This window comes from Neomonachus schauinslandi, chromosome 1 (genome assembly GCF_002201575.2).
Source record: "Neomonachus schauinslandi chromosome 1, ASM220157v2, whole genome shotgun sequence".
NCBI classification, from domain to species: domain Eukaryota; kingdom Metazoa; phylum Chordata; class Mammalia; order Carnivora; family Phocidae; genus Neomonachus; species Neomonachus schauinslandi.
The window spans coordinates 81,908,644-81,931,844 of NC_058403.1; the positions used below are offsets into that span (position 1 = coordinate 81,908,644).

Below are 23,201 nucleotides of genomic sequence, written 5' to 3' on the forward strand. Positions count from 1 at the left end.
AAGCCTGTAAATCAAAATCCTATCGACTTCTCTGGTTATTTCAGGAAATATATTCTACCAAAAAGATGGTATATCTAAAAATATAATATAAACTTCATATAGCAAGCCTAAAAAAAGACTGTAGTCTTTACTTTATAATATAGCTTTTGTACAAAAAGGGGAAAAAATAATATCCATAATCTTAACAGATTCACTAAAAGCACATATATAGAAGACTTAAAGAAAACATTCTAAAATACAACAATTATCTTTAGATGGCTGTATTATTATGTTCCATCATATCTTTTTTTTAAATTTTATGTTAATTTATTATTTTATGCTAGTCACCATACAATACATCATTAGATTTTGATGTAGTGATCCACGATTCATTGTTTTCATATAACACCCAGTGCCCCATGCAGTACGTGCCCTCCTTAATACCCATCACCGGGCTAACCCATCCTCCCACCCTCCTCCCCTCTAAAACCCTTAGTTTGTTTCTCAGAGTCCATAGTCTCTCATGATTCGTCTCTCCCTCCGATTCTCACCCCCCTTCATTTTTCCCTTCCTTCTAATGTCCTCCATGCTATTCCTTATGTTCCATAAATAAGTGAAACCATATGATAACTGACTTTCTCTGCTTGACTTATTTCACTTAGCATAATCTCCTCCAGTCCCATCCATGTTGATGTAAAAGTTGGGTATTCATCCTTTCTGATGGCTGAGTAATATTTCATTGTATATATGGACCACATCTTCTTTATCCATTCATCTGTTGGAGGGCATCTCGGCTCTTTCCACAGTTTGGCTATTGCGGACATTGCCGCTATGAATATTGGGGTGCATATGGCCCTTCTTCTCACTACATCTGTGTCTTTGGGGTAAATACCCAGTAGTGCAATTGCTGGATCATAGGGTAGCTTTATTTTTAATTTTTTGAGGCACCTCCACACTGTTTTCCAAAGTGGCTGAACCAATTTGCATTCACACCAACACTGTAAGAGGGTTCCCCTTTCTCCACAACCTCGCCAACATTTGTTGTTTCTTGCCATGTCAATTTTTGCCATTCTAACTGGTGTAAGGTGGTATCTCAGTGTGGTTTTGATTTGAATTTCCCTGACGGCTAATGATGATGAACATTTTTTCATGTGTCGGTTAGCCATTTGTATGTCTTCTTTGGAGAAGTTTCTGTTCATGTCTTCTGCCCATTTTTTGACTGGATTATTTGTTTTTGGGGTGTTGAGTTTGAGGAGTTCTTTAGAGATCTTGGATACCAGCCCTTTATCTGTAGTGTCATTTGTAAATATCTTCTCCCATTCTGTGGGTTGCGTCTGTGTTTTGTTGACTGTTTCCTTTGCCATGCATAAGATTATTATCTTGATGAAGTCCCAAAAGTTCATTTTTGCTTTTGTTTCACTAGCCTTTGGAGATATTTCTTTTTTTTTTTTTTTTTTAAGATTTTATTTATTTATTTGACAGAGAGAGACACAGTGAGAGAGGGACCACAAGCAGGGGGAGTGGGAGAGGGAGAAACAGGCTTCCCGTGGAACAGGGAGCCCGATGTGGGGCTCGATCCCAGGACCTTCGGATCATGACCTGAGCTGAAGGCAGACGCTTAATGACTGAGCCACCCAGGCGCCCTTTGGAGATATTTCTTGAAAGAAGCTGCTGTGGCCGATGTCAAAGAGGTTACTGCCTATATTCTCCTCTAGGATTTTGATGGATTCCTGTCTCACATTGAGGTCTTTCATCCATTTTGAGTTTATCTTTGTGTATGGTATTAGAGAATGGTCAAGTTTCATTCTTCTGCATATAGATGTCCAATTTTCCCAGCACCACTTTATTGAAGAGACTGTCTTTTTTCCATTGCATATTTTTTCCATTGCATATTTTTTCCTGCTTTGTGAAAGATTATTTGACCACAGAGTTGAGGGTCCATATCTGGGCTCTCTATTCTGTTCCATTGGTCTATATGTCTGTTTTTGCGCCAGTACCATGCTGTCTTGGTGATCACTGCTTTGTAATAAAGCTTGAAATCGGGTAACGTAATGCCACAGCTTTTTCTCTTTCAACATTTCCTTGGCGATTCGGGGTCTTTTTTGATTCCATACAAATTTTAGGATTGTTTGTTCTAGCACTTTGAAAAATATCATTAGAATTTTGATCGGGGTGGCGTTGAAGGTATAGATTGCTCTGGGCAGCACAGACATTTTAACAATGTTTATTCCTCCGATCCATGAGCATGGAATGTTTTTCCATCTTTTTGTGTCTTCTTCAATTTCTTTCATGAGTATTCTGTAGTTCCTAGAGTATAGATCCTTTACCTCTTTGGTTAGGTTTATTCCGAGGTATCTTCTTCTTTATCATTTTCAGTATTTTTTAAATGGACACTTATTACTTTTAAAATCAGGATTAATATCTTAGAAAGCATATATAAAGTAAATGACTCTGAGCAATTAATTTCTATGTTTTAGGGAGTTCTTGTTGACATTATGGTACTTAAATGTTTAAGCAGCCACAATGGTGGTGTCACTACTCCCAAGCTGTAGTATAAATTACCTAGATCAACCCCGTTTTTGAATTCAAACAAAGAACCTTCTGAGAGTTGTAGTGTCTCTTTAAAACATTCCTTAAATAAGTTTTCCTTTGATGAAATTGAGTTTAGTACCACATCAGTGCCTGCATATCAAATGTGAATAAAGCTCCGAAAATACACTGATAACTGTTGCACAGTCTTTTCACATCTGTTTTTCTGTATTAGCATCACAAGACCACAAATGACAGGTACCTGTAGGAGACCTAAGATACCTACATATGAGCAACACTGATGCTTAACTGAAGCAATCCTAATTTACTGTGAAAAATCAGAATGTTGGGGCGCCTGGGTGGCTCAGTTGTTAAGCGTCTGCCTTCGGCTCAGGTTGTGATCCCAGGGTCCTGGGATCGAGCCCCGCATCGGGCTCCCTGCTCAGCAGGAAGCCTGCTTCTCCCTCTCCCACTCCCCCTGCTTGTGCTCTCTCTCTCTCTCTTGCTGTGTCTCTGTCAAATAAATAAATAAAATATTAGAAAAAAAAATTAAAAAAAAGTCAGAATGTTAAAGGGAGCTCCTAAATAAAGTTGATCTGATCACAAAAAACAGACTTAGAAAAAAAGAAAATGAATTTAGAATATAAATACTTGGGCAATTATCTTTGAACAATAAAATGCAGATTAATTTTCCAGTTTAGTCATATAAACTAGATCAGGATTTGGCAAGTGTTTTCTGTAAAGAGACAGAAGTAAATATTTCAATTTTTGGTTTTGTGAGCCAAGATATTAAAAGAGAGGAAACAGATTTTGAGAAAAATTTTTATTGCCTAAGTAAAAAAATGTAATAATACTAATTGAACACAATTTTTTAAATACATAAATCTACCAAAGAGAAGAATGGAAATCTTTTCTTTGGGGGCAGGAGGATAATATTTGGTTAATTGGGGTTTAAAGTTAATGCTCCCTATCATCAAAATCAATTGCAAATGTCTACCTCTTAATGATGATCTATAACGAGATTTTACATTTTAACACAATAGAAATATCTTTAATGAGATTTTATATTTTTGAATATGTCTTTTCAAACAGGTAGTATATTAAAGTGTCACTACTGTATAAGACTGCTGAATCACAGACCTGTACCTCTGAAACAAATAATACATTATATGTTAAAAAAAAGAAAAGAAGATAGTAGGAAGGGAAAAATGAAGGGAGGGAAATCAGAGGGGGAGACGAATCATGAGAGACTATGGACTCTGAGAAACAAACTGAGGGTTTAAGAGGGGAGGGGGGTTGGGGGGATGGGTTAGCCTGGTGATGGGTATTAAAGAGGGCATGTTCTGCATGGAGCACTGGGTGTTATACGCAAACAATGAATCATGGAACACTACATCAAAAACTAATGATGTAATGTATGGTGATTAACATAATAAAATAAAATTTTAAAAAGTGTCACTGATTAATAAATACAATACCATCTAATTCGATAATAAAATAATCAATACTCCACTGTGCATTAAAAGTATGATATTAAAAGTCCATTTTCCTTTTGTTTGGACATGATGGATAAATACTGATAATAAAAATACAGTAAAATGTCATAGGGCAATATGGGTGGCACTCAAAACACTACTGATTTAGAATGGTGTCACTGTAAGCTGCAGTAAATCAAGCAGCAGTGAGAAATTATAAAAGTGCTTCATAAGGTCTCTGTCACAACCAGGCTATTGTGGTGTAAAATCTTTAACTGATGATATGTAAATGAACTAATGTGCCTGTGTTTCAATAGAACTTTACTTACAGATGTTTAAATGTGAATTTTGTAAGTTTCACATCACAAAATATTACTCTTCTTTAGATTCTTTCTCTTCCATTAAACAATGTAAAAATTATTTTGAGCTCATGGGCTATAAAAAACAGGCAATGGGCCATCTTTGACCCATGAGCCATAGTTTGCTGACCCTTGAACTCATGAGATAATTACATTCTTACCTTCTGGCAAGCTGCCTCAATTGTTCAGCACATTCGCTGTCTGATTTCTGGTTTATAAGTTCAAGGATATTCATGGTTCTGTGAAAATGTCCACATGATAAACTCACACTAACAGCTGTTTCATGTTTATCACCAGTTAGTACCCATACTTTGATACCAGCCATTCTCAATGCTTCGATAGTTTCTCGAACTCTATCTTGTAGCCTGAAAATAAAAGAAACAACATTAGCAGTAGAGAATACATCTTTGATCATTTTAAATATAAACCAGATAGTACATGTAAGGTAAATTCTAGACTCCCTGACTTAAAAATGTTATAGTATAGTGATATAACTGATTTTTTTCCCATTAGAGAAGAAACAGGAATAACCAAATTAGTGATCATCTGGTTAATATAACATCTATAACTTTATATTTTAAGAATTTATCTTCAAAGTTGATTTTTACAGAACCAAACTAAATATATGGTCTTCATAAACTCCTATTTTATTTAGAAAGTCTTAAATTTGAAATTAGAAGATTTTCCTCTTTTTTCATAAGAAAAATTTTCATATCAGTAGTTTAAAAATCAAATTATGGACAATAAAGGATGATGTAATTTCAGGTGAGTCTCAGAAATCTCATGAGGCCAAATGAAAGGTAAATGAAAACCTAAATTTTAAAAAATACAAACACTCTTAGAGACAGGTGGTGGGGAACAAAGACTAAATGGACCTCAGGGAATTCACAAACTAATGAGAAGAAAGTCTTTAAAGAAATAATTATAAGGTACTGCCACAAAAACAACATAGAACTATCTACAAAACATGAATACTTCACAAAGAAGAGAATTTTTAATCCTATTAGTGGTAAGGAAAGGTCTTATTGGAGTGGGGGTACTAACTGAGCTATACTTTGTAAAGACATGAACAAATGGATAAAGGAAAAATTATCCAGGCAGAAGGCACAGCCTTGCCAAAGAACAAAGGCACAAAATAGAATAGTTTTAACTATAGTTGTTCAGAGAACTACATACAGCTTGGTACTGCTGAAGCAGAAGTGGAAGCAGGCAGTGGTGGGAAATGAGGCTGGAGAATTAAGCAGGTGTTTAAAGCCTTTGTATGGCACACAGAGGAGTATTCTAAAAATTCAAGCCTATAGGCAAAACTGTACATAGCAGAATTCTTTCATCTATTTAAGATATCCGGCTAGAGTAAAAATTGTATATACTGATTGGGAAAAATTAAGGCTTTAACTCTCTATTTTGATTTAAAATACATTATTATAGGATGTTAATAAATGGAATATATGTCATAAATTACAAACACTTGGCTAAGAAAATTCTTACACGAGAAAAAGGATATTGCCTGTTTGATGCTTACCTGTCTTCCACTGCTGTAGCTCCAAGTAATATCAGGTCTTTCTCTATGAACTGGAAGACAGCTGCCAATTTCTCTTCCCGTTGTTGCAAGGCAGTCCTGGCTTCAAACAGACGTCTGTCTATTTCCTCATACTCTTTAGATGTCAACTGTTTATAGGCCATACACAGAGTTCTCAGCCCTTTCTAAAACAGAAAAATTAAAAACAAAAATTGAACAAAAATAACTAATGGGAAATCAAGAAGTCACTGAAATAAACGGAGGATGCCTTACCAAAAATCAATCACAAAATTTGAAAAGTACTATCATTTAGTAATAGGAAATAAATGAAGTGTCACAAAGCCCTCATGACCTGAGTTATGCGACGCATATTATCATAGCTCTTTTAATTTCTGATGCGTTCTTAAAAGTTGCTCAAAATAATTAAAGTTTTTAAATTGTAGCATATTAAAGCCTAGACAGGATCATAAAGATTATCTCACTGTGGTTTTAAAACTGTTTTACCTGGAAAGCCAGAAAGTTCTATAGGGGTAACTTCAGGACTGTCAAGAGAGAGGCAGCCCCAGGTTCTACTCTTGTTTTAACACTTACAAATCCACTTTATATACTTTATAAGAAAATTTTTTAAGCAAAGGGGACCATAATTTCCTGAGAGTTTATGGTATGATGAATTTACAGTTCAAATAATGATGTAAAATAAACAATACTTTCTATAGTCACCAAATGATTTTAAACTGTATCATTATATAACTTCACTGGTGAAATGGAATTACACAACACTTAGGATTATATATTTGATTATCTGATTCTCCTGGGCATAAATTTTTCTTAGGTGCTACTATTTGAAAATTGGGGTCTACATCTAAGCTATACAAGTTCCTTCTCTTGCTGTACATTCTCCTCAGAAAAACCCAAAATAAATATATTTTTTAAATGTTTTATTTATTTATTTGACAGAGAGAGAGACAGCGAGAGAGGGAACACAAGCAGGGGGAGTGGGAGAGGGAGAAGCAGGCTTCCCACTGAGCAGGGAGCCCGATGCGGGGCTCGATCCCAGGACCCTGGAATCATGACCTGAGCCGAAGGCAGATGCTTAACTGACTGAACCACCCAGGCACCCCCCAAAATAAATATTCTAATAACAGAACTTGGAAAGGGTACATTATAAAATACTACATGACACTATTCAGATTTCTAAATATTGATGTTCCTTGATTTACAAATGACCCATACCTATAAATAACTGCTTTTCTTAAACAATAGTTAAGGGACCATGAGAGTTATAAATATAGGAAACTAATTCATTTTACAACAAATATTTACTGAATGCCAACTATGTGCCAGTATTGTTCTGGATTAAAATGAGTGTAAGGTAGAACAATGTCTCTGTTCTCATGGATGTTACAGTGTGATAGATGAACTAGATCAGGTGGGCAGAGATAAGTATAGAGCAATCATTTATAGAAATGCAGAAATGAGAGATCATGAGTTAAGACTAAGAGCTGCCTAAAAATTTTCCTCTTCACATGAATTGTAGCACTTTGTTTCGTAAGATTCTCCTACGTTCTTCTAGTAAGAGAGAACTAATTCACAAACCATAAAATTCACTCCTTTAAAGAGTACAATTCAGTGGTTTTTTATAAGCGTATTCACAGAGTTGTACTATTACCACTATCTAATTTCAGAACATTTCATCACCCCCAAAGGAATCCCATAGCCATTAGCAGACACTTCCCTTTCACCCCTTCCTCTAGCCCCTGGTAACCACTAATGTGCTTTTTGTCCCTATAAATTCCATTATTCTGGATATTTCATATAAACAGAACATGTGACCTTTTGTGACTAGCTTCTTTCACTAGGCACAGGAACTTTTCAAGGTTCACCCAGGTTATAGCATATGAGTACTTCATTTCTTTTAATGGCCAAACAACATTCCATTATATGAATATGACACACTGCTTAATCCATGCATCCGCTGATGGACATTCAGATGTTTCCAACCTTTTGCCTATTTAGGAATGCTGCTAAGTTTTTGTGTGAACATATGTTTTCAGTTCTCTTGGGTATACATAACTAGCAGTGAACTCCTGGGTTATATAGTAACTATATTATTCTATGTTTTATGAGGAACTATTAAACTATTTTCTAAAGTATTTGTACCATTTATAATCCCACCAGCAATGTATAAAGGTTCCATTATCTCTACATCCTTGGGATTCCCCTATATTCTTTAAGTAAACTCCTCTTTTTTTTTTTTTTTTAAAGATTTTATTTATTTATTTGACAGAGAGAGACACAGCGAGAGAGGGAACACGAGCAGGGGGAGTGGGAGAGGGAGAAGCAGGCTTCCCGTGGAGCAGGGAGCCCGAAGCGGGGCTTGATCCCAGGACCCTGGGATCATGACCTGAGCTGAAGGCAGACGCTTAACGACTGAGCCACCCAGGCGCCCCTAAACTCCTCTTTTTAATATATTAATTTGAATGGTCTTTGCAGCCAAAAAAGCCCTAGCTGTAATAGTTTCAAAGAAAAGACTTGTATTTTAGCAGGTTAAAAGTCAATTTTTAACCAAGGAATGTAGAAGCCAACACATAATGTAACAGAACTGCAGAAATTCTACACTTTTTGATAAATTACTAATGCAAAAATGAAGCCTTAAATCTTTCATATGTATATCTTTTAGAGTTTTATATATCTTAGAAATTTACACTCACCAAAGCAAATTCATCTACGTGAATTCTGGTTTTTTCTATTTCTCCACCTACACATTTAGGAAGAATTGATGATTCCGCTCCTTTAGCAAATAGAAGCTTCTCACCTAAAAAGAAAAATCAGTTATCAAACTCTTAATATTAGATAAATAAAAATTCATAAAAATTTAGATAGGTTACCTGAAGGTGCCTGAACAATTACACTCATTCTCCTACGATCTGAATCAAATTCGAGAATATGAAGCAGTTTGTACCTAAGGAAAAAATAAGACCAAAAGCTTACTTTTTTTTGAATAATATTAAGTGAATATTTGAAAAGAACCCCTATAAAAGTAAGAATTAGAACAAGAAATTAATCTCAACTACATTTTCAAGATGGGTTATGAATCATTAATAACAACACAAGATAGAAATAGAAGGAACTGACATTTATTGAGTACTTACCAAATGCCATGTACTTTACATACCTTATGTCATTTAATACCCATGAGAACCAAAGAAGGTAGGTCTTATCTCATTTTACAGATGAGGACTATTAAACTCAGAAAGATTAAGTAATTTTCCTAAAGTCAAATAAGCTTGTGAGTGGCACAGCAAGGATTGGAATCCAGATCTGCCCAGCTTCACGTTTTTCTCACTAAAAAAGGTAATTGATTCTCAACCCTCTTTTCTGCCCAAACATACCTGAGAAATACAACACACTCACATTAGTAACAGAGGATCATTATAGCAGTGATTCTGAACCTGACACAGTGAACGTATGTACAGGTGGGTTAACAAATGCCTTTATAAGGAGTAGTAAAAGAGTATGTGTGGATAGGTCAGGTGTGGCTTGAAGTTTTCTGGATAGATTTATATAGTGATATACATACATAATGATGTGTACATCTCAAAAAAAAAAAACCAGGGGGATGATGGTTCATAAGTTGATGAAATGAGCTAGACAGGCTTCTACATGAAAATAGCAAAGAATGGGCTCTATTTTAGTTTGGAAAAGCACAATTTGGAAAGGGACAGCTGGAGTTGAGATATGACTGGAATTGGTAAAACCATGAAAGGTATGAATAGAACAGGAATGGACTAATTTATCAAGCAATGTAAATATTGGAAAAAGGCAGTTGTTCCTTAATGTTTGAAAAATAAAATCATAGGAAATATGAAGAAGTTTTTCTTTATTTATTGAAAACTCATGAAACTCATTATCCCAGGGGTGTATAAAAATAAACATATGAGTAAATTCAAGAAACATTAAGGTAAAATACAAATGAAAGAGTCAGAGTAGGATATTGTTATTACTGTGATGAAGTACAACATAGTATTACATCATTCTAGAGCAGGGGTCAGTAAACTTTTTCTATAAAGGTCCAGGTAGTAAATATTTTAGGCTTTGCAGGCCATATATGGTCTCTGCTGCATTAAAAAAAAAAAACGGAAACAATCCTTCAACAATGTAATGAAGTTTGCAGGCTGTAGGTCAGATATGACTTATGGGCCATAGTTTACAGATTCCTGTTCTATATTAAATACATAGAAAACTACAGTATAGAAAAAAATTACCGTTCCAGTTTTCCAAGTGTTTTAACTTCCATAGTTTCTTCAGAATGGCCAATAAATACAATGCCAATTCTAGGGATTAAAAGATAAAGAAATATAAGATTTAAGGATGATATTTCATGTTTCATAATATGTCATTATAACTTAGCATGAATAAAAACATTTAAAGTATACATTTAAGATGTATTTTAAAATATTTCTTTGAATGTGGCATTGTTTTTAAGAACGTGAAGAATCAGAGTAGGTTCAAAACAATACATACACAAGTATTTCTCACAAATTATATTCTTTATATTTCGTAGTAACCACATTTTTAAAGATCTCTTCAAAATATGATTCAATGCAAGCTTGACAACAACATTAATAACACATATAAAATTCTCATTTACAATTTAGAGTGCACTTCTACCTTTATGTGTTTATGAATTTTGTCTGACAATTTAAAGTAATTTTCTAGTATATGCACATTTTCATTTAAAAGGTGTTTTTCTGAAGATTTGGAAATTAGATCAAACTACCTTGCAGCAGCTTCCACTAAAGCCTTTTCATCTGGTGAAGATGCATAGTATTCCAACTGGGAGGGTGCAAAGTTGGATTGCCAGGGACCATCACCAATGCCATCAGTCTGAACATTGCTAATCTGTACAGTGTGACAGAGACTGACTGCTTTAAAGAAGAGATCGTGTTCTTTAATCTGTAGAAAGATAATATTCTCAATAAAAATACCATTCCCAAGTAACATTTAGAAAACTGTAAGCAGAATTCGAAAAAAATGTCAATAAATACAGTTAATAATTTGGTTATCTTTGATCTACAACAGGAGTGCTACAATCCTGAACTGCCTGAATGCTAGCTGGTTGCTTCTGACTCCAAAGAGTAAAATTGCTTATAACCCTTCAACATAAGAGTATCTTTTTAGGAAACATAGCCAAATTGCAAGTAAAGATGAAAACTCTTTTGTGGAAAAAGTGAGATTTCAAAAAGTATTAGACACATTTAAATTCTATTTCTTAGCAAAGTCTTTTCTTCTTTACTTCAAGGCAGTAAGGGTTCTCCACTTAGTCTCATTTAAATACTCAGAGAACTAAGGCAGACACATATTAATTTGCAAGTAAAAATGGGTTGTGACTACAAATTCTCAGGGCTGAATCAAAGGATATACATTTCAAGTATATATTCCTTGCCCCACTGACACTTAAATTTTTTCTCCTACAATCCAGTAACTATCAAAGAGAATTATTTAAAATGAAATTCCAATTTATTAATTTAAAAGTTGCTTACCAGTTCACTTTCATTTTCAGGACTGGTTCTAAAAGAAGAACTGGTTGTAAGATGGGTTAAGTTGTTAAGATGGGATAAACTATTAAGGTAAGATAAGCTTCCTTCTGAAGAGTCTGGTGTTGGTCCTTCAGATACAAGTCTACCATTGATTTCTTGGTATTTTATGCCATTAATTGAACATTCCCGAAATTGCATCTCATTTTCTGTCAGTGTACCAGTTTTATCTGTAAACACATACTCCACCTAGAGATGGAAGATAAAAGAAAACAAACTTTTGTGTTTATGGTCCTATGTTAAACAAAAAAACCTTGTCCTCCTCTGTCTCCTAAAGTCAAGCTTACCTATTAACATTAGTATACTGATGTTGAGATTTTTTTATAATCTAAGCACAAATAAATAAAGATGCACAGAAATAAAACAGGGTAACATAAAATATTTCAAATCTATATAAACTTTGAAGTTTGTGGCATTTTTAGGTGCATGTTCATGTGTACAGCTGACTGATAATGTGGGATTAATACTTTTTTCCATCTCCTGGATAAGGTGTTTTCAAGTAGTAGGACCAAGAATGATCTTTGAGCAAGGGTGGAAGGGATGCTTAATAACCTAGAAATGTGAAATGGTATGTGGTCCAGAAGAAGTGGTCCAGAAGAAATGGTACAGAACTGGGATCAGGAACACAAAGTGATAGCAACACAAGAAGTCAGAGATGGAAAGTTGTCTAAAATATTAGATAGACAGAGGAAATTGAAACCAAGGGTAGAAAACAAACTCAGTGAAAAGGAAAGTGTTTAAATGAAAAAAAATATATTTTAAGATTTATTTATTTATTTGAGACAGAGAGAGAGAGCACAAGCAGGGAGGAGGGAGAGAGGGAGAGGGAGAAGCAGGCTTCCCGCTGAGCAGGGAGCCTGATGCGGGACTCGATCCCTGGACCCTGAGATCATGACCTGAGTGGAAGACATGCTTAACCAACTGAGCCACCCAGGTGCCCCTAAATGAAAATATTTTTAAAAGTAGATAAGACAAATAATTTTACTACTCTTTTGAGACTAATTCTGGAAAATTAACCCTATAAGAAGGTAGGTCCAAAAAGAGAAAGACGAAATAGTCAAGTCTTGATACAACTAGGATTATGGTGAGTATTTGATTAATGCAATAGTGATCTGAGAAAGTTGTCATTTAAAAAGGGAGGTACACATCACAAGGAAAAACAACAACTATAGACCAATACCCCTTATGAAAATAAACACAAGCTAAATCTAGGAACATATAAAAGAGATACACCATGAATATGTGGTGTTTATCCCTGGAATTCAAGATAGGTTCAACATAAATCAGTCAATGAAACCTACCACAATAATACACTGGTACTTATTCTTTATTCCTTTATTAAAATGATCATCTTGACAGACGCAAGAAAAGCATTTAACAAAATCTAATACTCTTTCATGATAAAAACATTCAACAAATTAGGGATAGAAGGCTATTTCTTCAACCCGATAAAATATATCTACAAAACCCCATAATTAGCATCCTATTTAATGAAGACAGACTGAATGCTTTCCCCTAAACTAAGTTCAGGAATAAAGTAAAGATGTCTCTTCTTGCCACTTTTATTCAACATTGTACTGAAGATTCTAGCCTGGGTAATCAGGCAAGAAAAAAGAAATAAGAGGTATTCAGATTAGAAAAGAGGTAAAACCATTTGTAGACAACACGACCTTACATATAGAAATTCCTAAGGAATCCACTAAAAAACTACTAGAACTAATAAATGAGTTCAGCAAGACTGCAGAATAAAAAGCTCAACACACAAAAAGGGAGGCAGAGTTAAAGCTGGAAAAAATTGTTATGACCAAGAAATAAAGTGAGAAAATATACCTTAAAGTTCATTTTCTTGCAAATAGTAAAGATAACTACAACACCTGAGATGTAGGAATTCTGCTATGTAAAGTAATAATAATAAAAGCCAATAATTGTACTGCAATCACTATATTGCCAGCACTGCTAAGTGTCCTAACTCATTTGATCCTCTCAACAACTCCATGAGGTAGGTACTATTATTATGTATATTTTAGAGAAAAAGAAACAAAGGAAGAGTTAGGTTAAATAACTTACCCACAGAGCTAGCAAATGGTGAAATTAGAAATAAAAGATGAATTATTTTATCTTTCCTATGTGGTATTAAAGACTGTCCACTACTTACAGCAAATGGTGAATTATAAAGATGGATACAGAGAGACGTCACTTACCTATACAAGTTAATAAAAAACTTTTAGATCAGGAAGAATAATAAGAATAAGGTATAAAAAAATTATGATATAAAATATCAGGAGTCAGAGAGAAATAATATTTCAAAGATGATTAGAATAGACACAGACCTATCAGTCATGGAGGACTCTTTAGAATTTAGAGGATAGAGATAAATAAAAGAAATTAACTTTGATATTTAAAAATATACAGGGGCACCTGGGTGGCTCAGTGGGTTAAGCGTCTGCCTTCGGCTCAGGTCATGATCCCAGGGTCCTGGGATTGAGCCCCACATCAGGCTCCCTGTTTAGCAGGGAGCCTGCTTCTCCCTCTCCCTCTGCCTTTTTTTGCTCCCCCCCAAATAAATAAAATCTTAAAAAAAATAAAAATATATATAAAATCAAGTTTTAACTTTTAACTTTAGGGCTTATAGAGAGGGCACTATACACCATCATAAGAGCAGTTTCTTCTACAGTATGGAAATGAAAGGGCACAGATTATGACAAAGTAGCTTTCATTGGTATAAAAATAGATAAAAGAATAGAGGCAATAAACATATTATGAAATACTTGCAGGCTTAAAAGTAAAAAGAGAGACTTAGATGAATTATAAATTTAAAAAAGTTATCATTTAAAGTTTCTTATAGAGAGAGCAAGTAGGAGTATATGCACAAACAGTGTGAGGTTCCAGAAAAACAATCTTCTAACATGAAGAAAAGAGGAAGAGGGGAAAACTGGGATAGAAAAGGTCAAAGAAAGAAAAAATGGGAAAAAAAAAACCGTGTTCAAAGAAGCAGTAAAAACAGGCTATGTTTTTAGGCCTTGAATAGGTGATACATAATTAAAGATATGTGACATGAATTAATATTTAGCAGAAGTTACTAAAATCTCTTAAATGCTAAAAATAAATGGATCAACTTCTGGTTAAAAATGGTAGGTTGAGCAAATACAATTCTCTCTGTTCCTCTTGAGACTTTACTAAAATAAGAGTAAAGGAAAAAAAAAAGAACAAAAATAATGGTAGATGAGAACATGAAAAGGGAGATATGACAAGTTTGGAAGATGGAGAGGAGATGAATGAGTGGTAAGTGACTTAACAAAACTTAGAATATGAAACCTTAGCAATGGGAGAAACCCTTTCCCAAAAACTCGCAGGAAGTAGATGTACCACCTACTACTGAATGTGAAAGTATAGGATGAGGCTGAAAATGAAGGTACCAGGAACAGTCTGAAACCTGAAATCCCCTCATAACTTGCAAACCTGAGACTGCCCTTCATCTATCTGAGTAACAGTTGGAAGGTTTATTCTCTAAGAAGGGGACTGAACCAAAGGGAATCTGAGCCCCATGGAAAGCTGAAAACAGGTCTGAGACAGCTGAAAACAGAAGTGTTGACAGTATGCTAAAAACAGGGAGACTTCTACTGGATGGCTCTAACAATCACAAGCAGCAGAGATACTAACTGTTGTCATTTTCTCTGGGGAAACTGAGGAAAGACCGGTACTGACACTAGGAATATGTCAAAAAAACAGCTGGATGGCGAGGCTTTCCTAGGGAAAATTTTTAAGCTTGTAAGGAAAGCCAAAGATTAGCATTCATTTGAGGATTACTCCTTAAAAGAAAGGTAGAGTCTAAAACAAATTACAGTCAGTTCTGCTATAACACTGTCTTGAAAATATGAATCTATAACAATGTAACTCATATATGAGGGAACAATTTGAGCATAATGTGGGCTTTGCATTTGGTTATGCACCATTTCCTCTGTGAGAAACACCAGCAAACTGCACACAAGGAACACATGAAATGTACACATCTCAAACAGCTACCAGCCACCTCAAGTCACCACAGGTGTTAGAAGCCATAGCCATCCACTTCTATTTTCAGATAACCTTCCTTTCAATAGTTCACAATGACACACAGGTTGCAACACTTCTCTGATGGTCACTTCCACAATTAACCTTCTGGTTTTTTTCAAGACAAAATGCCACATATATTATAGTATTTATGTATTTTTTTTTTTTAAGATTTATTTATTTGAGAGAGGGTGAGCGCACGCAGGTGCGCACGTGAATGGGGAGGGTGGGGCAGAGAGAGGGAAAGAGAGAATCCTCAAGCAGACTCACCACCAGTGTGGAGCCCCACGTGGGGCCTGATCCTAGGACTCTGAGATCATTACCTGAGCAGAAATCAAGAGTCGGACAACCAACTGACCGAGCCACCCAGGTACCCCAGTATTTACGTAATTCTTAACAATTTATTTTAAATGTGTTACAAAATTTTTGTTGCACTCCTAATCCCATTAGCCCTGTGGTTTTTACTAAGTAATTTTACATAGAACAGTAATTTTTAGGATTGCTTTTTCACATTATAGCAGAACTGACTGTATTGAAAAAGGAACTAGGAGCAAACAGAAAATGCAGGGAACAGAAAACTTTAAATAACCATCATTAATATCCTCAGAGAACTAAAAGAATAGATCATACTCAAGAAAAGGAATAAGATATAATTAAAAGAAGACTATTCAGATATAATGGAATATTAGAAACTAAAAATATGGGGTGCCTGGGTGGCTCAGTTGGTTAAGCGGCTGCCTTCAGCTCAGGTCATGATCCTGGAGTCCCGGGATCGAGCCCCACATTGGGCTCCCTGCTCAGCTTCTCCCTCTGACCCTCCCCCCTCTTGTGCTCTGTCTCTCCCTCTCACTTTCTCTCTCTCAAGTAAATGAATAAAATCTTAAAAAAAAAAAAGAAATTAAAAATATTACAACAGAAATAAAAGAAACCAAAAGTTAGGTAGAACGATAAAGTTGACAAATTCTCCCAAAATTATAAAAACAAGTAAATGAAAATTGAAAGTCAAAGAAAGAATTAGAGAATCAAGATAAATGATCTGAGATATCCAAATACTAACTTAAAAAAAAAAGACATGTTATCAAAGAAATAATATAAGAAAAATCCCTGGAATCGAAGTACACATATTTTTAGACTGAAATCGCTCACAGAGCTCACTGTCCAATGAAAGAAAAAAAAACTCACACCAAGGTATATCATCATGAAATTTCAGAATTATCACATAAAGAAAAGATCTTAAACACTTCCAGAGATAAAATAATAGATCGCACATAAAGAACTGGGAATCAGAATGGCACTGGATTTCTCAACAGCAACACTGGAAGCTAGAAAAAAAATGGAGAAATGCTCTTAAAATTTGAAGGAAAACAATTTCCAACCTGGGATGCATTATACAGCTAAATTATTAATCAAGTACAAAAAAGGAATAAAGAAAAAAAAAGGGAATAAAGATATTTTCAGCCATGCAAAGCCTCAAAATATTTTCCTCTCATGCATCCTTTTCCAGGAAGTTATTAGATGTGTTCTACCAAAATGAGAGAATAAGCCCTAGGTGGGCTGACACAGGATCCAGGAGATCCAAAACAGGGGAGAGGCAAAGGAATTTCTAGGGTGATAGTAAAGGGAAGTCCTTGGGTGACAGCTGAGAAGCAGGCCCAGACATAAGTCCATACTGAAGAAGACAAAAGTCTCCAAAAAAGCTGCCACCAAAAGAAGAGAGAGAAAGAGAAAGGAAATCCTAAATTACCTCATGTGTTTCAATATGTAGAGAGATGTTTCATATATTCATCAGAAACTTGTTTGTGCAATTAAGCATGAAAAAACAGAGCAATTAATTCTAGGGAAAATAATATATAAAAAAGAAAATGTAATTATAGTATCATAGGGCACACTTTAAGAACTTGAAATTAATGAACAATACTAAAAGAGTCAAAATAATGTCAATAAATATTTATTAAATCTCTAATTGTGATATAAAAATATTAGGGGGTTATGGGGAGGCAAAGTGAGTATATATCTGGGTATGTATATATAAAACAGTAGCATAAGATTGTATCTTTATATCCCATAATAAATGTCTAAAATTTAAAAATCAAGAAAGAATACTATATAGTGCTAACTAATGGAAGAAACGATTTCAGGTTTAAAAATGGGAAACAAGGGTGCCTGGGTGGCTCAGTCGGTTAAGCATCTGCCTTCGGCTCAGGTCACGATCTCAGGGTTCTGGGATCGAGCCCCATATCTGGTTCCTTCTCAGCGAGGAGCCTGCTTCTCCTCTCCCTCTCCCCTTCCCCCCTGCTCGCTCTCTCTCTCTAATAAATAAATAAAATCTTTAAAAAATAATAAAAATGGGAAACAAGAGTTAGGTGTGGAGGGAAGTAGGGCTATTTTTTGGTATAAGCCTCATAACATTTTTCTTTGTATATAATATTAGTCTTTGTACATGGACTGTTTCAAGAAAAATAACAAATTAGAAAAACACAATAAAAAGATCCTTTTACCTGTCCAAGCTCTTCATTCAGATCAGAAGTATTGACTTGAGCTTTCTGACCTGATTCTTCATGATAGAGATCAAGATCCCAGCCAATAAAAAATGACCCAAGAAATTTCTGCATTTCGACTGTCACATATAATGAAATTGGAATGATGAAATTGTAGAGTACCAAAAAAGCAAGGAAGTCTGAAATGAATCTCAGAATCTAGGGAGAAAAATGATTGTTTGATGAGAGAAAACATATGAGAATTTCCTTAGTAATACTGAAGAACATTAGCAGAAAGTTTCATGTCTAAACAGACCATCAACTATATTCTGAAGCAGAAGTCTCATGAATTGAAATTCATTTTTTGAATTGTTTCTTTAATACATGTCTTTTGTTCGTTTTATTGTTCATTAGAATCTTGAACAAAGTAAAAGAAGAAAAGGTTAAATTTGAACTACTTGTTACTTTTCAGAAGCTACCAAAAAGCCTGGTGTGACTGAAACAACCTTAAGCAAAAAAAAAAAAAAAATTATAATTGTAACCCCTGCAGTATACTTACCATTCCATTTCCACCCTTCGAAATCACAGATAACTAAAAATTTACTGCAACTTAAAAAAACTATTTTAAGAACTGCTAGACCAGAACTGCTGGCAATGAAAACACTTACAGATTATATAGTAATAGCTTACTTCAATAGCATAGCAGTATCACATTTTAACGTGTATTCTGTGAAAGGTAAAATACCTAATTACGAATGACATGGAAAATATGTTCTGCGATCTGCTTTGTGGTTTCTTGAGATCCACATCTGTCTTCCAATACTTGTATTTTAATCTAATGTGAAATCTGGGGAATAATTATTTACCAAAATTGCAGGTTAAATTTTCCTGGTAGTCCATTTATTCAGTTTAAAACTTAATATGACATATTTTGTGTTATTACTTCATACCATCAATAGACTGACAGACTCCCTGAATTATTCTGACAGAACTGAAAATCAACTTACTTTTTTCATTCACTTTATAACACACAGTAAATGGAATAACAAACTGAATTTGTAGTTTTGAAGGGGAATGCCATTATAGATGATTTAAATTTTTGTGATCTCTTGTAACTATTCAAGTCATGCCATAGGGAATACAATTGCTTATGCCCTAAAATGCAAAAAGCATACCAGGATAAACATGCTGGCCACTCTTCACTTACAGTGTCTTTTTGTCACCTTTCAGTAGTAATGGTTTTAGGAGATTATAGTGGTCACTCCTATCAGAAGTCACTATCGAATCAGTAACTGCCAAAGAATAAAGTTTCCTTTCCAGCAGAGTCAAGAACACCAGAAAATACCTTACTACTATTTCTTTGATGTTCTGTTTTTTGGTTATACCAAGGTTCATCCCATTTTTCTTCAGCTTGCCATGTATACTTGAAGATAGTACTGATGATGGCTTCAGAAATAAGGATTATTAGATAAATTATCAAAAATGTATTCATTGACCTGAAATGAGGGAAAAAAAAAGAATATAAAACATGTCAATTTTGTGTTACTATATTCATCTGCCTGGAAATTTTATACGGGTATTAAGTAAGAAATAAAAATATATAAGATGTCATGGTAGCTACTTAAAGGAAACAGTCTTATCCAAATGGCCAACAGACACATGAAAAAGTGCTCAACATCGCTCAGCATCAGGGAAATCCAAATCAAAACCTCAATGAGATACCACTTCACACCAGTCAGAATGGCTAAAATTAACAAGTCAGGAAACGACAGATGTTGGCAGGGATATGGAGAAAGGGGAACCCTCCTACACTGTTGGTGGGAATGCAAGCTGGTGCAGCCACTCTGGAAAACAGTATGGAGGTTCCTCAAAAAGTTGAAAATAGAGCTACCATATGACCCAGCAATTGCACTACTGGGTATTTACCCCAAAGATACAAATGTAATGGTCCGAAGGGGTACATGCACCCCGATGTTTATAGCAGCAATGTCCACAATAGCCAAACTATGGAAAGAGCCAAGATGTCCATCAACAGATGAATGGATAAAAAAGATGTGATATATATACACAATGGAATATTATGCAGCCATAAAAAGGAATGAAATCTTGCCATTTGCAATGATGTGGACGGAACTGCAGAGTATTATGCTGAGCGAAATAAGTCAATCAGAGAAAGACATGTATCATATGATCTCACAGATACGAGGAATTCTTAATCTCAGGAAACAAACTGAGGGTTGCTGGAGTGGTGGGGGTGGGAAGGATGGGTGGCTGGGTGATAGACATTGCTGAGGGTATGTGCTATGGTGAGCGCTGTGAAGTGTGTAAGACTGTTGAATCACAGACCTGTACCTCCGAAACAAATAATACATTATATGTTAAAAAAAAGAAGATAGTAGGAAAGGTAAAATGAAGGGGGGGAAAATCAGAGAGGGAGACGAACCATGAGAGACTATGGACTCTGAGAAACAAACCGAGGGTTCTAGAGGGAAGGGGGGTGGGGGGATGGGTTAGCCTGGTGATGGGTATTAAAGAGGGCACGTTCTGCATGGAGCACTGGGTGTTATGCACAAACAACGAATCATGGAACACTACATCTAAAACTAATGATGTAATGTATGGTGATTAACATAACAATAAAAAAATATTAAAAAAATAAAAATAAAAAAAATAAAGAGGGCACATACTGAATGGAGCACTGGGTATTATACGCAAACAGTGAATCATGGAACACTACAATAAAACTAATGATGTAATGTATGATGATTAACGTAACATAATACAATTTAAAAAAAAATAAAGGAAACAGTCTTCGTATTTTAAGAAATGACCATTCAACAGAATCTATTTACCAGTGATAAAATAACCAATACATAGGATTATAAGCCTATTTGAATTAGTTATATTACTGTTCAAAATGCTTCCAGTAAATGACAGCTTTGACCAGTTATTCTAGCCATAATTATTCTAAAATTTTTTTACATTTTCAGGTAATTTTAAGTGTAAATATAACTAACATTTGTGTAGTATTAAGATTTTACAAAACTTTTTTACATCCACTAAGTTGTCTAATCTTTGTAAAACCTCTGTGAGATCACATCCTTTTTAATGATGAAGATCAAAGCCCAAAAATCATTCTATAAATTTACCAAAATCACACAAGTCAGGAATTAACTTTAGAATCCCTGTTCTTTTCACCAGGCAAGCTTGGTATTGTAGTATTTCGCTAGGCAAGCTTAACATTACATCTCTGATTCTTTCATCAGCATTTTGTAATTTTCAGCACACAGATCCTGTATTTTGTTAGATGTACAACTAGGTATTTCCTTTTTTGAGAATGATTGCAAATGGTATTGTTTTTAATCTCAGTTTCTGTCCTTGGTGTTTCTTTTCATTTTTTTTTTTTAAGACTTATTTATTTATTTTAGAGAGACAGCAAGCGGGAGCAGCAGGAGAGGCAAAGGGAGAGAATCCTCAAGCAGACTCCCTGCTGACTGCAGAGCCTGCTGTGGGGCTCGATCCCAGAACCCTGAGATCATGACCTGAGCTGAAATCAAGAGTCAGATGCTTAACCAACTGAGCCATCCAGACACCCCTGGTGTTTCTAATGTAAGTATTTAGTTCTGTGATAGTTAATCTTATGTGTCAAGTTGACCGGGTTAAGCAATGCCCATACAGCTGGTAAAATATTATTTTGGGGTGTGTCTATGAGGGTGTTTCTGAAAGAGAATAGTATTTGATTCAACAGACTTAGTAGAGAGACATGCCCTCACCAATGTAGGTGGGTATCATCATTGAGGACCCAAATGAAATAAAAAAGACAATTTTTTTCTCTTTTCTTGAGCTGGGACATCAGAGCTCCAGGTTTTTTATCAGTGGCCAGCTCCCTGGTTCTCAGGCCTTCGGATGCTGACTGCATTATGCCATCAGCTTTCCTCGTTCTCCAGCTTGTAGATGGCAGACTGTGGGACTTCGTGGTCTCTACAACCACGTGAGCCAACTCCTATAATAAATCTCCTCTTACATATGCCCATATATATCCTACTGGTTCTGTTTCTCTGGAAAACCCTAATACAAGTGCTACAAATTTCCTTCTCAGTAGTGCTTTAGCTTCATCCTATAAAATTTGATACTGTATTTTCATTAACTTCTGGATATTTAAAAAAAATGTTCTTTGAGATTTCCTCTTTGACCCATTGATTATTTAGAATTAAGAGTTCCAGCTGCTCCATATCCTTGCCAATACTTGGAACTTTTTTTTTTTTTTTTAAGATTTTATTTATTTATTTGAGAGAGAGAGAATGAGAGACAGAGAGCATGAGAGGGAGGAGGGTCAGAGGGAGAAGCAGACTCCCCGCCGAGCAGGGAGCCCGATGCGGGACTCGATCCCGGGACTCCAGGATCATGACCTGAGCCGAAGGCAGTCGCCCAACCAACTGAGCCACCCAGGCGCCCAATACTTGGAACTTCTAAGCTTTTTAATTTTTGCCATTTCACTAAGTATATATTGGTATGTATCTCTTTGTAGTTTTAATTTGTATCTCTCTCATGACTAATGATGTTGTACACTTTTTTGTATGTTTATTTGCCATCTGTGTATTTTCTATGTGAAAATTTCTCTGCTCCAGGCTTATATCCATGTTTTTCATTGCATTGTTTTTCTTTTTATTATAGACATATTATAGACATATGAGCTCATTATATATTCTGGATACAAGTTCTTTGTCAGATACATGTTTTATGAACATAGTCTTTCAGTCTGTGGCTTCCCTGTTCATTTCCTTAATTGTGTAGTGTGAGAAGTTTTGAATTTTGAGGAAGTACAGTTAACCAATTTTTTCTTTTGTGGTTATTGGTTTTGTGTCCTAGGAAATATTTACCTATCCCCAGGTTGTGAAGATTTCTTCCTAAGTTTTCTTCTAAAAGTTTTATAGTTTTAGCCTTTACACTTAGGTATATGACCCATCTTCAAAAACTTTTTAGTGTATGATATGAGGTAGGAATTGAGGTTTATTATTTTTTTTCCCATATGGATATCCAATTATTGTTACATCATTTATTGAAAAGACTATCATTTTCTTCATTGAATTTACTTAATGCTTTGGCTGAAAATCAACTGACCATATATAAATGGATCTATTTCTCAACTCCACTGAAAAATCTTTTTTGCTAATACCGTACTACATTTACTGTAGCTTTATATTAAGTCTTAAAGT

At 35.1% G+C, this 23,201-nt stretch overlaps 1 protein-coding gene across 1 annotated transcript in view; it reads right to left on the minus strand.

Moving 5' to 3' along the window:
- ATP11B (ATPase phospholipid transporting 11B (putative)) overlaps positions 1-23,201 on the minus strand; it is a 120,980-nt gene that overhangs the window by 46,630 nt on the left and 51,149 nt on the right. The window contains exons 11-19 of the mRNA XM_021692582.1: positions 19,331-19,481; positions 18,007-18,204; positions 11,405-11,647; positions 10,642-10,817; positions 10,127-10,195; positions 8,750-8,823; positions 8,573-8,676; positions 5,865-6,046; positions 4,504-4,707 (exon numbers count right to left, since the gene is read on the minus strand). Coding sequence (XP_021548257.1) covers positions 4,504-4,707; positions 5,865-6,046; positions 8,573-8,676; positions 8,750-8,823; positions 10,127-10,195; positions 10,642-10,817; positions 11,405-11,647; positions 18,007-18,204; positions 19,331-19,481 — 1,401 coding nt within the window. The remainder of the gene's footprint in view (positions 1-4,503; positions 4,708-5,864; positions 6,047-8,572; positions 8,677-8,749; positions 8,824-10,126; positions 10,196-10,641; positions 10,818-11,404; positions 11,648-18,006; positions 18,205-19,330; positions 19,482-23,201) is intronic.